Raw genomic sequence first — 13,676 nt, forward strand, 5'->3', positions numbered from 1 at the left:
CCCGCTGTACTTAGGGACGCCAAATGGGAGGGGACTAAAGTGTACAAAACGTACGCGAGGACAGAGTGTAGACAAAGTCTTGAATGAAACGCTGCGCCGCGGTGAGAAAATGGCTTTACGTGTGACTATACGGTTAAGTTGAGGTCGTCGTGGATGTTTAGGAGCCGAGAATGCTGAGCTGCTGGTGTTCCTTTTGAGCTGAGAGTGAGTATTAAAAGGCGACGGCACCGCTGGGCCTCAGCTCGACGCTAACTGCATCGATCTGTCGCATCATTGCCAGTGTAATCTGCACATTTGACTATTGAGTCGGTACCGGTGTGAAAAAAACAATGATTATTCTGTCACCGTCAGTCATTCACTGCCCCCCCCCCCCAGTTCATTGACTTTTTCGGGGATGTATCGCTGTCAAAAAATGTAGGTGGGTGGAGACGACATTCAGATTTTTGGCATTTGCAAGTTCACTGGCAACGATATCTAACCTTGATTCAAAGCATTGGGAAGGATTAAAAAACGAAAAGTGGAGCAAATTGTGGAGTTGAGGTATGATTCACTTGGAAACTTCTACCAAGTCATTATCCGCCGACCAATTCACGAGGTACACCTGCACAGTGGAATGTTTTTGTTACGATGCACTAAGGAAGGACTGAACGATTTTTAAATATAATTGAACTGCGTCAGCTCCCAGGTTTAATATGCGATCATTTTGACGGCCCTCCTCCTATGTGTGTTTTAACAAAACTACAGGCTTTACAAGTTGAAAATGTTGTTATTACATTGTTATGTCGATTTGGATTTGACTATTTCTTCAGCCCTAGTCACAATGATATTTATTTCATTTTCCATGTCCTTTTTTTTTTTTAATAAACACTTGGGCCTTCTACACAATAATATTTTTATGTTGGTCATGGTGGTGATACTTGAAAAGCTGAATAATATTTCAAGGTGGTTCTTGGTGTAAAATGTTGGACAACCACTGCTTTAGATGACAGGAAGCAATTCACGATGCTTTGTCCTGTGTGAATAACTTACAAACTAACTAATAACTGTCCTACCAAGTGCCTTTAAAATACTCCAACCAGCTTGGCGACCTGATTTGACAGTTCATTATGGATGTCCACCAGCGAGTTATGCTGAGAGCTTTGAATGATTGCGGTTCAGGGGAATATAATTTTCCTCCCGGGTCACTGAACTTCCATGTCAGCATGTGAAAGTCAGCATGTTTTGTGATGGTTTGACACATGTCAACAAGTTTATGGAAACATTCAGTGTAGTCCTGGTTGGGTGTTGGTGATACAAGGAAAGGAGACATTTACACTTTTGCGCAACTGCTGACATGCCATATTCGTTTCACTTGTAACATATGTATCTTTTTTTCTGCTTAGGAGATTAATACAGAAAAAAGTCTGGTTCGATTATACTGAGCAACAAGCTTTTCAAGACAGGAAGTGATCAAAATAAATGCATTTCATTGGCCCCTCATTATGACAATGCTATACTTGGTGTCATGGTGTAGGCTACTAAACAGACATCTTATTGTCTCTTCCTTCTGTCAATTCATGCTAATGTTTGCAGGAGGCTTTCAGGAAAGTGAGACAATTATGGGTCAAAAAGGGACCGACCAATACTCAATTTGACCCAACTTTTTGGGTTGTTTTGCACAAAATAGCCCAAAAATATGGTTCTTCTGCACAAAATGACCTAGAAGGTTGTGTCAAATTGACCCAAGTAGCATTCTGGTCTCTTATTTAATGCACACTCACAATGTCCTAGTCAGTAAATTTTGAGTCCAATGAAAAGGTGTAGGGAAAAATCTGTTTATTTCCTGCCTAAACTTTCACTACCCTCCCCCACCTCATGTTCTCTCTTTTCACTCACATATGCACAGTGGCCCTCCATTTCCTTTGCCTGTTTCCCAGGAAACATGCAGACACCCGCCCACATGCATGCACCCCATACAAAAGCATTCACACACATTCACTCATTCACTCTTACTGCTTTGTAGCTGCATCCTGTTTTTTTTTCCCAACCTCCTCACTGATGACCCAAGCAGCAAATAAATGCCACCGGCGCCAGCAACGCTGTTGCTGACCCCTCTGAAACTCTAGGTGGCTACCAGTTAACCTGTCACACCAGCATTTTCAAGTTGAAAGTGACATGGACAACTTTGGTCCAGCAAATCGGAGATCACACAGACTCCAAGAAAACTGCCAGAAGTCTTGATGGAATCAGATTATATCCTCCCTGAAAACTTTTGCAGTTTCTCACAAAAGCCTCTGTCAGACAAATCCTTTATGGAACTATTGTGCACTATTTTGCCTGAACCCCATGCACTGGCTGATGAATTCTTTTCATGCTTGTCTTTTGCAGCAGTGTAGCTGGTACTTGCATCTACAATGGCCACTCCAGAGGATGAGATTGAGCCCCCCTCTCAGGCCTCTGCAGCCCAAATCCTTGATAAAAGACGCTTCTCTCATGACCTTCGCATTCTGGGACGAGACGAGATTGACAAACTCTTATCCACCACCGGTAAGAAATACCTGAGCTATTTCAGAGGGTACTGAGTGTCTATTGAGCAAATGAACTGCTGGATCAGAAAAAAAATTATTTCTATTTTTTCCAAACAGATGGCCGACCTTTTAGTGTGATACATCATCTTCCAGAATTAAAGGAGGAGGGTATACCTTATTTGATACCTGGCATCCCGATCACATGTCGAGTGGATAACACAGAAAGATACACTACTCGCTCTAAGGTACAGTGCGTATGTGATTGTGTGAATGCTGAATGACAAGCATTGGAATGTGCATCAAAATTATTGACCATATTTCTTCAAAAGGTGACTGGGGGCATTCATTTACTCAACTGCAGAGTTGACAGTGCATTTATTAGAGGCAAGGAGTTCCTTTTGGGAAATTATTATTTTTAGGCGCCATTTTAAAATGTAATGGTCAGATACAGTCTGTGTTTATGTGATCATAATTTCAGATAAAATCGACTTTATCCCATCATAGGTCACCACAGCAAGTTCACTGAATGGATGGATGTACCTGTATTACAATATAATTTTTTAAAAATGTATTTGAGGAAATACAGTTAACCTTAGATTTGTTTTTCTTCTCATCTCCATCCATTTCCTTCTTCAAATTTAACTAGTCGCATATCCGACCAATCTCTATTCTGCTCATGATCCCTGGAGGGAATATCTGCTTGATATCTGGGTATTGCAATGATATGTGTTCATTCATTTCATTTCTGTAGGTCCATGTCGGCACCTTGTACACAGTGATGCTAACCCATGGTCAATTCCACTGGACGGTCAAAAGGAAGTACAAGCACTTCCAGGAGTTGCATCGAGACCTTTACAACCACCGTATGATGATTCACTTTCTGCCTTTGGGAAGGTCGGTGCAACTGATTATGCAAAACAACCTTGTCAGAGTGACCGGTTGTTTTGAAGTGGAAAATGTCCAAAGTTTTTGTGTGAGTATTCAAATGTCTGTTCCAGATTTGCAAAGGAGAGGCAACAGCTGAGGGCCATGTCTGAGGAAATGCCCAGCCTACGCGGTAATCAACGGACTAGAAGGACCTCCAGCAAAATGGTATCAGAAAAAAACTGTCATATTACATACACGGTAGAGCACATTCAGTAGCTCTTCATAGATCCTGTCCTTAAATGTAGTGTGATGAATTCTTTAAAAAAATGACACACACATTCTGAGCATTGTGTTTGTCGATTTCTTCTGTTGTTGTATTGTTGCTAAATCCTTGCTCAGACTAATATAGTTATTTGGCTGTTTTATTTTTATACAAATGTTGGAGATCTGTGCTCTCTGATTGCACTGACTCACTTTATTTCTCTGATGCAGAAATACCTTGAAGAGCACCTGAATGATCTCCTGGAAAACACGTTCTGTAGGAATGACCACAGCATGGTAAAATATTAAAAAAAAAAAAAAAAAAAAAAAAGACGTGCAGTGTAATCAAATGATCTTGACTAACTCAACGGCATGTTTTCCTCTCCGCCCCACCCAAAGCTGGAGTTTCTCTCGGTCGGTGCTCTCTCCTTCGTCACGGATCTTGGGCCCAAAGGCTTGTAAGCCTTCGACTATTGTATTTTTGTGATAAGCGATGGACACGGATGCTGAGAAATGACTGTAATTCATTTACTGTGCTGCGCGTGTGCTCAGAGAAGGGCCCATCTTCAAGAGGTCAGGGGGTCACCGTGTTCAAGGTCTGAATTGCATCGGCCATCATCAGATTTGCTACCGCTGGTCAAGGCGGTGGCTGGTGGTGAAAGATTCTTTCTTGATGTACATGAACCGAGAAAACGGATGCATCAACTTTGTTTTGCTCTTCGACCCCGAGTTCAACGTGAAAGTGGGCCGTGCTTACACGGGCACTAAATACGGAGTATGCATCGACAACTTCACTCGGTAAATCTGCTCTGTGTTTGCTGAAAGAATGCGCATCCTTTTTCCTTGGTAAAAGTGTGCTGCATGATTCCCACTTGCTGCTTTCAGGAATCTGATCATCAAATGCAGTAGCTATCGACAAGCACATTGGTGGAGTCATGAAATCAACCGGCTAGCTGCAACCTGCCATTTCCTGAAAGTTCAACGCTTCGATGGATTTGCTCCTCCACGGGACAACACACTAACGAAATGGTAGCTTGTGTATTTTGTCTAGAGTGTCTTGTCTTTAAGCGTTCATCTGAACGTGAATGTCATTTGTGAGGAATTGTCATTGTTGAAGGTATGTAAATGGGAGCGACTACTTTGCCGACCTTGCCGATGCGCTCGAGCAAGCAAAAGAGGAAATTTTTATCACAGACTGGTGGTAAGTGCTTGGATTTTTTTTTTTTTTTTTTTTTGATGGAGATTTTCTTTTTTGAGGTGATCATACTTACATAACTTAAATTATAATATTTTTAATACTGGGGGGAAGTGCCTGGATTTTTTTTTTTTTTTTTTTTTTTGATGGAGAGTTTCCTTTTTGAGGTGATCATACTTACATGACTTAAAATATGATATTTTTAATAACATCAGGCTTAGCCCTGAAGTGTTCCTGAAGAGACCGGCGACCGATAATGTCTGGCGCCTGGATGAAGTACTCAGACGCAAAGCTGTGGGTATTATTTCTTATGTTTATCTTAATTTTTTTTTGTATTATGTCTTTCTTTCTCGTAAACTGTAAACTTATTTTAAAATCTTCAATCAAAAGCAAATACTGTGTAAATGTGTTAGTAGTGAAGTGTGACAAATTTCAGAGTAAATGAATAAACACTGTTCATCATCCATTGACTACAGGTACTAACATGGTATCAAGTCTGGCTTTTTAGTATTGTCACAAAATTTTTGAGCATTTGCAAATTTTTTGAGGAAATTGCAAGTTCATATATATATATATATATATATATATATATATATATATATATCGACTTATAAACTTTCCCCCCTGCAGGAACAAGGAGTCAAAGTGTGTGTTCTGCTTTACAAAGAGGTGGAGCTTGCACTTGGCATCAATAGCGAGCACAGTAAGAGGACTCTGATGGATATGCATCCAAACATCAAGGTGCGTCAACTTTTGACCCAAATTTATAAATAAGAGAATAAAGCTAGTTTTTAATGTATGTTTTTTTTTTAAATTCTATTCTACAGGTAATGAGACATCCTGACCATGTGTCATCTGCAGTGATCCTTTGGGCTCACCATGAAAAAATGGTGGCCATTGACCAAACTGTAGCCTTTGTCGGGGGAATTGACCTGGCGTTTGGGAGATGGGACAACAGCCAGTATCTGCTCACTGACCTTGACTCAACAGACACTGCTGGAAAAGTGAAAGAGACGGAGTCGCAAGGAGGGACGAATGTAAGACTGTGTCAAGTCTTTTTTTTCTTTTTTTTTGGTGTGGTTTGGCAGTAATCGAGCCTATTGTTCATGATGGTTGCATTCTGTTACCCTTCCTGTTGGCCCTTGCTGACTATGTTCAACAGGAGAATGGTTTGGCTGGTCCAAAACCATCCGAGAATCAAACGCAGGAGGTTGTGGACCTGACAGACAACACTAAACTGTGGTTAGGCAAAGACTACAGCAACTTTATTAGGAAAGACTGGGTCCAGCTGGACAGACCATTTGAAGGTATAGCTCCGCATGGAATCAACACACAGCTCTCTGGCGCTAAAAGAATTCATGTTTTTTTCTGATATTTTCAGATAACATCGACCGTACGAGAGTTCCTCGCATGCCGTGGCGCGACCTGTCGGCAGCTCTTCATGGCAGAGCAGCCAGGGACGTGGCTCGTCACTTCATCCAGCGCTGGAACTTCACGAAGGTCAAATTTGGGCAAAGTTGCTTAAGGGAGTGTTACTTTTTGTAAATGTCAGGATACTTTTGGCCATACAACTACAGGATGTAAAGTTAGAAGTGACGCAGTCATGCTGCAATAGAAATGTTCCCATAAATTTGGAAGGAAAACGTTTTGCTAAACTGAAGACTTTATATTTCGGTAAACTAGCTCCAGAAAGTGTTGTAACACTTGTCTATTAAGTATGTTAAAATCCTCATAATTTTTTTTCTTTGAAAATTGCAGGGAACATAGAAATAACAGTCTGGTTTAGGTGTAAATTAGGCCCATGTCATTGTAATTTTGTATTTAGGGTTCATTTTGAGATTGTGACTGCGATTCACAATGTCAACTAAAGCAGGGTTCATCATTTGCATAATTGTTCGTTTTATTAATTATGCAGTGCACCGAGCTTTTGGATGTTGTTTTTAAGGGGAAGGTCAAAATGACCTGGCTTTTTTTTTATTTGCTGTCTTGGCAGATCTTCAAAATCAAGTACAAGGACGATTTTTACCCTTACCTGCTCCCCAAATCTCATTGTTCTGCTGACAAACTGTCTTTTACGGTGCCTGGATCCAAGAAGGCCAAAGTGCAGGTATAGTATTTTCTCTCATACCTTTAGTCAATGTCGATTGGCAAACAAATCTTAGCAAGCAATATCTTATAAGTCAACGTTTTATTTGATGCTGTAATTTTTCAAGCATTCACACAGCACAGTAATGCCAAAGTTAGTAGAACTTTTGTCGAGGGGGCTCTGCTGCCGCCCCTTTCTGACATGTAACTTTCCATCACTGCCGGGTTCAGTTGTTTTTGCATTGTGGTTCTTAAGCCCTGACAAATCCATACTTTATCCTAAGCATACATTCTCTTCCCCGCATGTGGTGAAGCTTGTTCCCACACTTTGTCAGTTTTATCGGAACAACACCATTTACAGCAGAGTTACTCGGGAACAGTGGTCAGCCTTTCGCGAAACTTAAACGTTGAAGGAAGCCGAAAAGGAAGAAAGGAAAGAAATGCCGACTGATCTGTTCCATGTTCAACGGGATTTGCTGTGCATGTAGTTCATGGCAAGCCTTTTTCAGTAACACTTCCGTTATACATTGACGGTACAAGAGCCGTGTAAAGCAGGTAGCAAGAAAAGAAAAGGCCGTTGAGCACGTGTCAGTTACTTATTGTGCTGTGGTTATTTGCCTGTAACTTGAACCCCGTCATGCACCAGCTTCCCTACGACTACAGAGTCCAGGTTTCGGGTAATGTTTCAACTGTTTTCAGGACTCAATAACCTTGAGCCGGGGCTGCAATTTATTTGCTTCCTGGTTTGTACACCTGGCAAGACGAAATAACAACGTTATGCATCTTAATATAAAAGCACATCCAGTTTCCATCGGTTTAGATCATGGGATGCTCTCACCGTTTAACGGTTCTAATCATCCGGAAGAAAATATGTTGTCTAGTAATGAGCATCACCTTTGGGTCTCTTAACTGAATTATTGCGAAATTACGACGCTTACGCACCATTTTTTCCAGGTGTTACGTTCTGCGGATCGGTGGTCTACTGGCACTTGTGAGAACTCAATCCTCAGTGCCTACATCCATACCATTGAGAACAGCCAGCACTACATTTACATCGAGGTAACAAACGCATGTCTTGTAATCGGTGACTGAACACAGCAGCATGCATCGCAGTGTTCCCGTGACATGTTAAAAACCAGTACAGCCTATGCAAAAGGTAAAGTGGCCTTTGGAAGTGGGAGTGTTTGGTGCTGGTTTACAAAGCAACATTGTTCTTTCCCCTTAATTTCATGTTAGTGACAGACTGTGTGAGTCCAACATTGACGTTGTATGAAAGTACGAATGCCACCGCGCCAGCCAGCAAGCTACCGGTTTTAGTCTTTGCTTCACACTGAGCCGCCATCTGTTTTTTGCTACCATTAGAACCAGTTCTTCATCAGCTGCGCCGATGGCAAGACGGTCCACAATGGAATCGGCGATGCCATTGTGAACCGAATCCTCCGTGCTTACAGGTCCGCCCGCTGTAACGCCTTGTATTTTGATAGAAAACAAAGCATATAAGAACGTATGTTGAATAATTATTCTGTCAATGTTTTTACAAATGAAGCACCTAAAACTCCATAAAATGCACCAAAAAGTGGATACATAGAATTTTAATCGAATAAAAGATAAGAGCACCAACTCGTTGTTTTTCTTACAGAGAGCAGAAGAAATATCGGGTGTTTGTGGTGATCCCACTTTTGCCTGGATTTGAGGGAGACATCAGTACCGGAGGGGGAAATGCGATCCAAGCCATTCTTCACTTCACTTACAGGTAAGAGCCTTTTTCATCTCTTCTTTTATCTCATATTCTGCACTCAGCCCGTTCACAGGCACGTCTGTTTTCAGAATTTCTGATTCCTCCCGAGATGTTTTTATCCTACATGGTTGATATTTATTGAAGTTTGTCATTCACGACAACAACAAGCTTCAGTCTGCAAATGCTGAGACATCAAACGCCCAGTTATCCAGTAGTGTGGGACCTATATTTAGCCGTACTAAAGTAGCAGATGCTTATTTAATAAGATTGATATATACCGTATGATGCCTGTGCTGCTGTAATCGCCCTGTAAACCTGATCCATGCTCGGAAAGGGCCAAAAATTCAGATTTAGCGCCCAGTCAATTAAAAGAGGACATTAAAAATCCAGTTTGAAATGATTCTTTGTGTCATAGGACTATATGTCGGGGGGAACAATCCATCCTGTCAAGACTCAGTGAAAGTGAGTGTTTTTTTATTTTGTCTTCTTGTGTTCCAATTTCTTCAATCCATCTCAGATCATTAAACTGCACCTGTCCGCTTGTAACCTCTCTCTCTCTCTTTCTTTTGTGTTGCCCCTTTAAACAAAGGCACTGCTTTTAGGTATCTGCCCAGTCTGTCTCCATTTTCATTCTTCGCCTGCTTGTCATTCATTCTAAATACAGTATGTATTCAAGCGGGAAGTTGTCCGAGCGTGATGCCAAATAAGTCAATGCGATTCTGTTGTGCTTCCCAGTGGAGGACAAGTGGACAGAGTACATCACAGTCTGTGGCCTGAGAACAAAAGCGGAGCTCTCCCAGTCGCCTGTCACTGAGCTCATCTATGTTCACAGCAAGACCCTCATCGCAGATGACCGCTGCTACATAATAGGTGAGTCACCACCTTCTAGTTCAAAGTCAGAGCTTCATTTTGACCTTTGTGTCATTGCCTTAATTGGATAGGTAGAAATCGCCTGACTGCATATGACTGCCGAGTGATGATGCCACTGAGTAAAAATGACAAAGAAACGGATGAGGGTCTGTCATATTGGATAATAGATCCTTTTTTTTTTTTAAAAACAAACTTAAATACTCCAGTCTAGATAACATGCTTATTTTTACTTTTTTAATTTGATGAAATCCCCGTGCTTACAGAACACGAAAATAAGTATAGCATATGGTGATGGTTGCTACCTGTTCATGAGTCATACTTAAATGAAACGACTGATTTCTCAGTAAATGCTTGTACACCCCATTTTGATCCCAGGATCAGCCAACATCAATGATCGCAGCATGCTGGGGAGCCGGGACAGTGAGTTGGCAGTGTTTGTGGAAGATGAAGAGAGGATCCCGTCCATCATGGGAGGGGAGGAGTACGAAGCAGGACCCCTTACACTTGCTCTGCGCAAAGAGTGCTTCAGGTCAGGGGACACAATGTGATCCTCCAAAATACCGACTGACTGGCTTCACTCCCGTAGCTTTGGAGTTTTATCTTAAATCGAATTGTAACACTTGATGACAAAATTTACTCTTAGTTCCTATTTCCCTTACCTGTGTTTCTCTTCTTTTTAGTGTTCTTGTTGGAGCTGCTTCAAATCCCAGCCTCAATATTGATGATCCAATCAGTGATGACTTGTTCTTCTTGGTGTGGAATTCTGCTGCCAAAATGAATGCCACGATTTACAACAAGGTATCCACAGATGTTTTATGATGAAAACTGTCCTGTGGATGACGACGAGACTTCTGTGCTATGTTCTACAATCATCATAATGATTTAATTGTATCTCACGTCTCACTCTTTTAACCTTCTCTGACCATCTATGCTGCCGGGGGTACAGGTTTTCGGCTGCCTACCTTGTAATTCTGTCCACAATATGCAAGAGCTGAAGGAGTACACCAGCAAGGAGCGCCTGACTGACACAGACCCCGAAAAGGCCAGGGAGGAGCTCAAGGCAGTCCAAGGACTGTTGGTCCACTTCCCTTTGAAGTTCTTGTGTGAAGAGAACCTGCTGCCTCCACTGAGCACCAGAGAAGGCATAGCCCCTGTCTGGCTGTGGACATAGCTGCAGAACAGCCCATTCACATTTCGAGGTAACAGTTGAGGAATCAGTTACGGCTAACTTTACGTACAATAGACTCATAGTAAATGTCGGCAGCCATGGCAATTTACTGGTGAGGAAAATCCAACTTTGTCACCTTGTTCACATTGACCACTGAAATGTAGATTTGATCACTGACACGATGTGAGACTATTTGATTGACATTGGCCAGTTGTTTTTTTTTCTTAAAGCATCCGCTTTACTATGTTCACAATTCATCTCACATGATTTGAGTACAAAGTGTACTGTACATTTATTGGAGCATTTTTTTTTTCTTTAGATAGTTGGGTCTTCCCTGTTTTTTTCTCTGTGTCTCACTCTCCCTCCGAGGCTTCACCTCTCACTACATTACCAGCAAATCTGTCAGAAAATCTGTGGTTGTTATGGAGATGGATACAAAGAAATGGCAGGCTATTAGCTGAGAGAAAGACTGGGTGATACAAGTGGGAATAAGATGTGGCCACTTATGCAAGTGCAATTCGTGTTTTAAATGTTTTCATTCCGATGTTTGCGGATTTACTGTTACTTGTTTTAATGGGGTATCCAAGTCCAAAAATTTCTCTTTAATAATATTTTCTATGCAGTCCCACTAGCCTAAACATGGTATTCTGATTAATATTGCATTTGTGGAATATGAATCAAGCGGAAAAATCCACCCGTGGGGCTGTTTTAAAAATAGCCCAGTAATAGGACATTGTGATTTTCTAGGAATGTTTAAAAGTGATCATTTAAAAATGGGACTGGACTATTAAGAGAGATTTATTAAAATTGTGCTGCAAATGTATTTAGCTCACCCTTCATCACAAAAGAGTCTCAAAGAGCCTCACAAGCCCACAGTTGACAAAAATGCTTTCTTCATATTCCACAAACACAATTCTAGTCTGTTTAGACTAGTGGGGGGTGGATAGAACATATTATTGTCATGAAAATTTTGACTTGACTTCCCTTTACGGCACCATAGCCACTACATAAATTGTTGGATTCGTCTTTGACATTCCATCATCTTCTTCACTCTGACTAAAAAAAAAAAAAGAAATGAATCGTGGATGTTTGATTTCTTGAGCCACTTGATTCCCATTTGGACTCTACAATTCTGTGTCCATCTGCCTTCCACGTTATCTGTGTACACTACTGAGTAGTCGTTGTAGAGTTTCAATGGTGTCGTCATATAACCACAAAACAGTTGCAATATAGTATGTCACATTTACCATAACACTGCTCTAAATAGTCTTTGTAAGTAATGTATTTAACCTTTTGATTTCTGTAGTGAAACGCGGGGCAGCAGAAACGTGCTATAAAAATGTAAGTCTAGCCAGTTAAAGCTTGTTATAGCCATGTCATTTTTAGACTGTCGTTGACCAATCTAGAAAAGTCTTGCGGCTGAACAAATGCAGCAAGAAAACATTCCAGTTGCTGATTTAGAAACACTCTAGTACTTCCAGAGGGTGCACTCAATGATGCTTCCTGTTTGCAGACAAATTGTGCTTGTTGTGATGGATTTTAAGTCTCTATTATCATTAGATGTGTCTCATCTTCTCCACTGTATGAAAATGTATATCCCTATTTTTTTTAAATATACACTATGTCTGTCAGTGATCCCCAACCTTTAGTGAGCCATGGTACATATTTTAAGTTTGAAAAATTGCACGGCACACCACCAAACAAAATTGTCATAAAAAGAGGATACATCTGTCAATTTCATACTTTTTGCCATCTCATAGAAGATCAGTTATTTGCTCTTTCTGTCACTATAAGTTGCTGGCATAGATAGACAGACAAAGATACATTATTCATTCTTAATAAATAATTTTCTCACCAATTAAGTTGGATAATTTCCCGCAGCACACCGTGAGAACTCTCACGGCACACTGGTTGGGAATCACTGAAGTCGATGATTCACACCTTTATACTCCACTCCATTGTTAATAATGTCCACCCAAAACATGTCTGCGTTTGAGCCTCGTGCTAGGCTACTTCTCACTGTTATTGTCAAGCAGATTAAGGTAGCATATTACCATAATTTCCTCATTTAACTGTACAATAAGTGTCTGCAAAAAGATGGCTATGTATCTATTTGCTATACGAAATTGATGTGCACAAGCCTCTAACAAAACCAGCAATATTGGACAGACTACAATATGAAGTGCCTGAATCATTACCACCATAAACACAAGCCAACACCCACGGGTGTCATTCTTTGTGAAGCACCTCAGAAGTGCTGCTTTTGTTGGGTACAACGGGTTTACTTACATCTTCCTCATACATGGCTGTGATATATATTGACAAGTGACCTTCTCAAATGTTTTCTACAATGATTATTTTATTGCACTAACCAAAACTTTTCACTACCAGATTTCACAAATGTATTACTATTGTGCTTTTCTCATCATATTCTTTATGAATGTACGTCTCTGTATTGGTTATTCCTGCCTAATGAATTGTCACTCATGCTCAGGGTTTAGTATACTGTATAGACACACACACACACACACACACACACACACAGACAGACACAAAAAGATAGGCCTGCTTTAATTGGCGACACTAAGGGAGGCAAAATTGAGCAAATGCAACAGAAAAATGGGTGATGCCTTGGTAGCTGAATAAAATTTCTCTGTGCTTGTGTTTGAAACTAATTGTGTTTTTCAACCCAGTGATTCCCAGCCACTGTTAAGATAAGTGCGTCGTGATAGTTCATTAGTTGAAAATTGTTTATTTACTGCAAAAAAAAAATATATATATCTACTGATCTATCCGTGCCTGTGACATATAGTGACAGGTAGAGCAATTTAATCCGGTTCCACTACTTCCATCACTATTTCAGCATTGTATTTACTTTTTTGACATTTTAGTTTCGTGGCGTGCCATATATTTTTTAAATATAATAAATGTGTCTTTGCTCGATAAAAGTTGGAAATACTGTTCGAATGGAATGATTACCAGGGT

At 40.7% G+C, this 13,676-nt stretch overlaps 1 protein-coding gene across 3 annotated transcripts; it reads left to right on the forward strand.

Annotated features, from left to right (window-relative positions):
- On the forward strand, positions 1–13,178 carry pld2 (phospholipase D2). Of its 3 annotated transcripts, none has more exons than XM_019864152.1 (24): positions 3–204; positions 2,368–2,526; positions 2,625–2,752; positions 3,259–3,401; positions 3,506–3,599; positions 3,867–3,932; positions 4,035–4,093; positions 4,188–4,433; positions 4,521–4,664; positions 4,753–4,836; positions 5,046–5,124; positions 5,461–5,571; positions 5,658–5,867; positions 5,993–6,137; positions 6,212–6,330; positions 6,824–6,937; positions 7,870–7,974; positions 8,278–8,366; positions 8,555–8,668; positions 9,069–9,115; positions 9,389–9,523; positions 9,899–10,052; positions 10,204–10,321; positions 10,470–13,178. In XM_019864152.1, the coding sequence occupies exons 2-24, from the start codon at positions 2,394–2,396 to the stop codon at positions 10,692–10,694; spliced, it is 2,862 nt and encodes a 953-aa protein (XP_019719711.1). In that variant the 5' UTR covers positions 3–204; positions 2,368–2,393; the 3' UTR covers positions 10,695–13,178. The 3 variants fall into 3 exon arrangements, 2 of the variants coding, with proteins under 2 accessions (XP_019719711.1, XP_019719713.1); XM_019864154.1 differs by lacking the exon at positions 3–204 and adding an exon at positions 471–595; XR_002167519.1 differs by lacking the exons at positions 10,204–10,321; positions 10,470–13,178 and adding an exon at positions 9,243–9,316 and having other exon boundaries at positions 1–204; positions 9,899–10,000.
- The last annotated feature ends 498 nt before the right edge of the window (positions 13,179–13,676 follow it).

Source organism: Hippocampus comes, unplaced genomic scaffold (genome assembly GCF_001891065.2).
Source record: "Hippocampus comes isolate QL1 unplaced genomic scaffold, H_comes_QL1_v1.1 scaffold57, whole genome shotgun sequence".
NCBI classification, from domain to species: domain Eukaryota; kingdom Metazoa; phylum Chordata; class Actinopteri; order Syngnathiformes; family Syngnathidae; genus Hippocampus; species Hippocampus comes.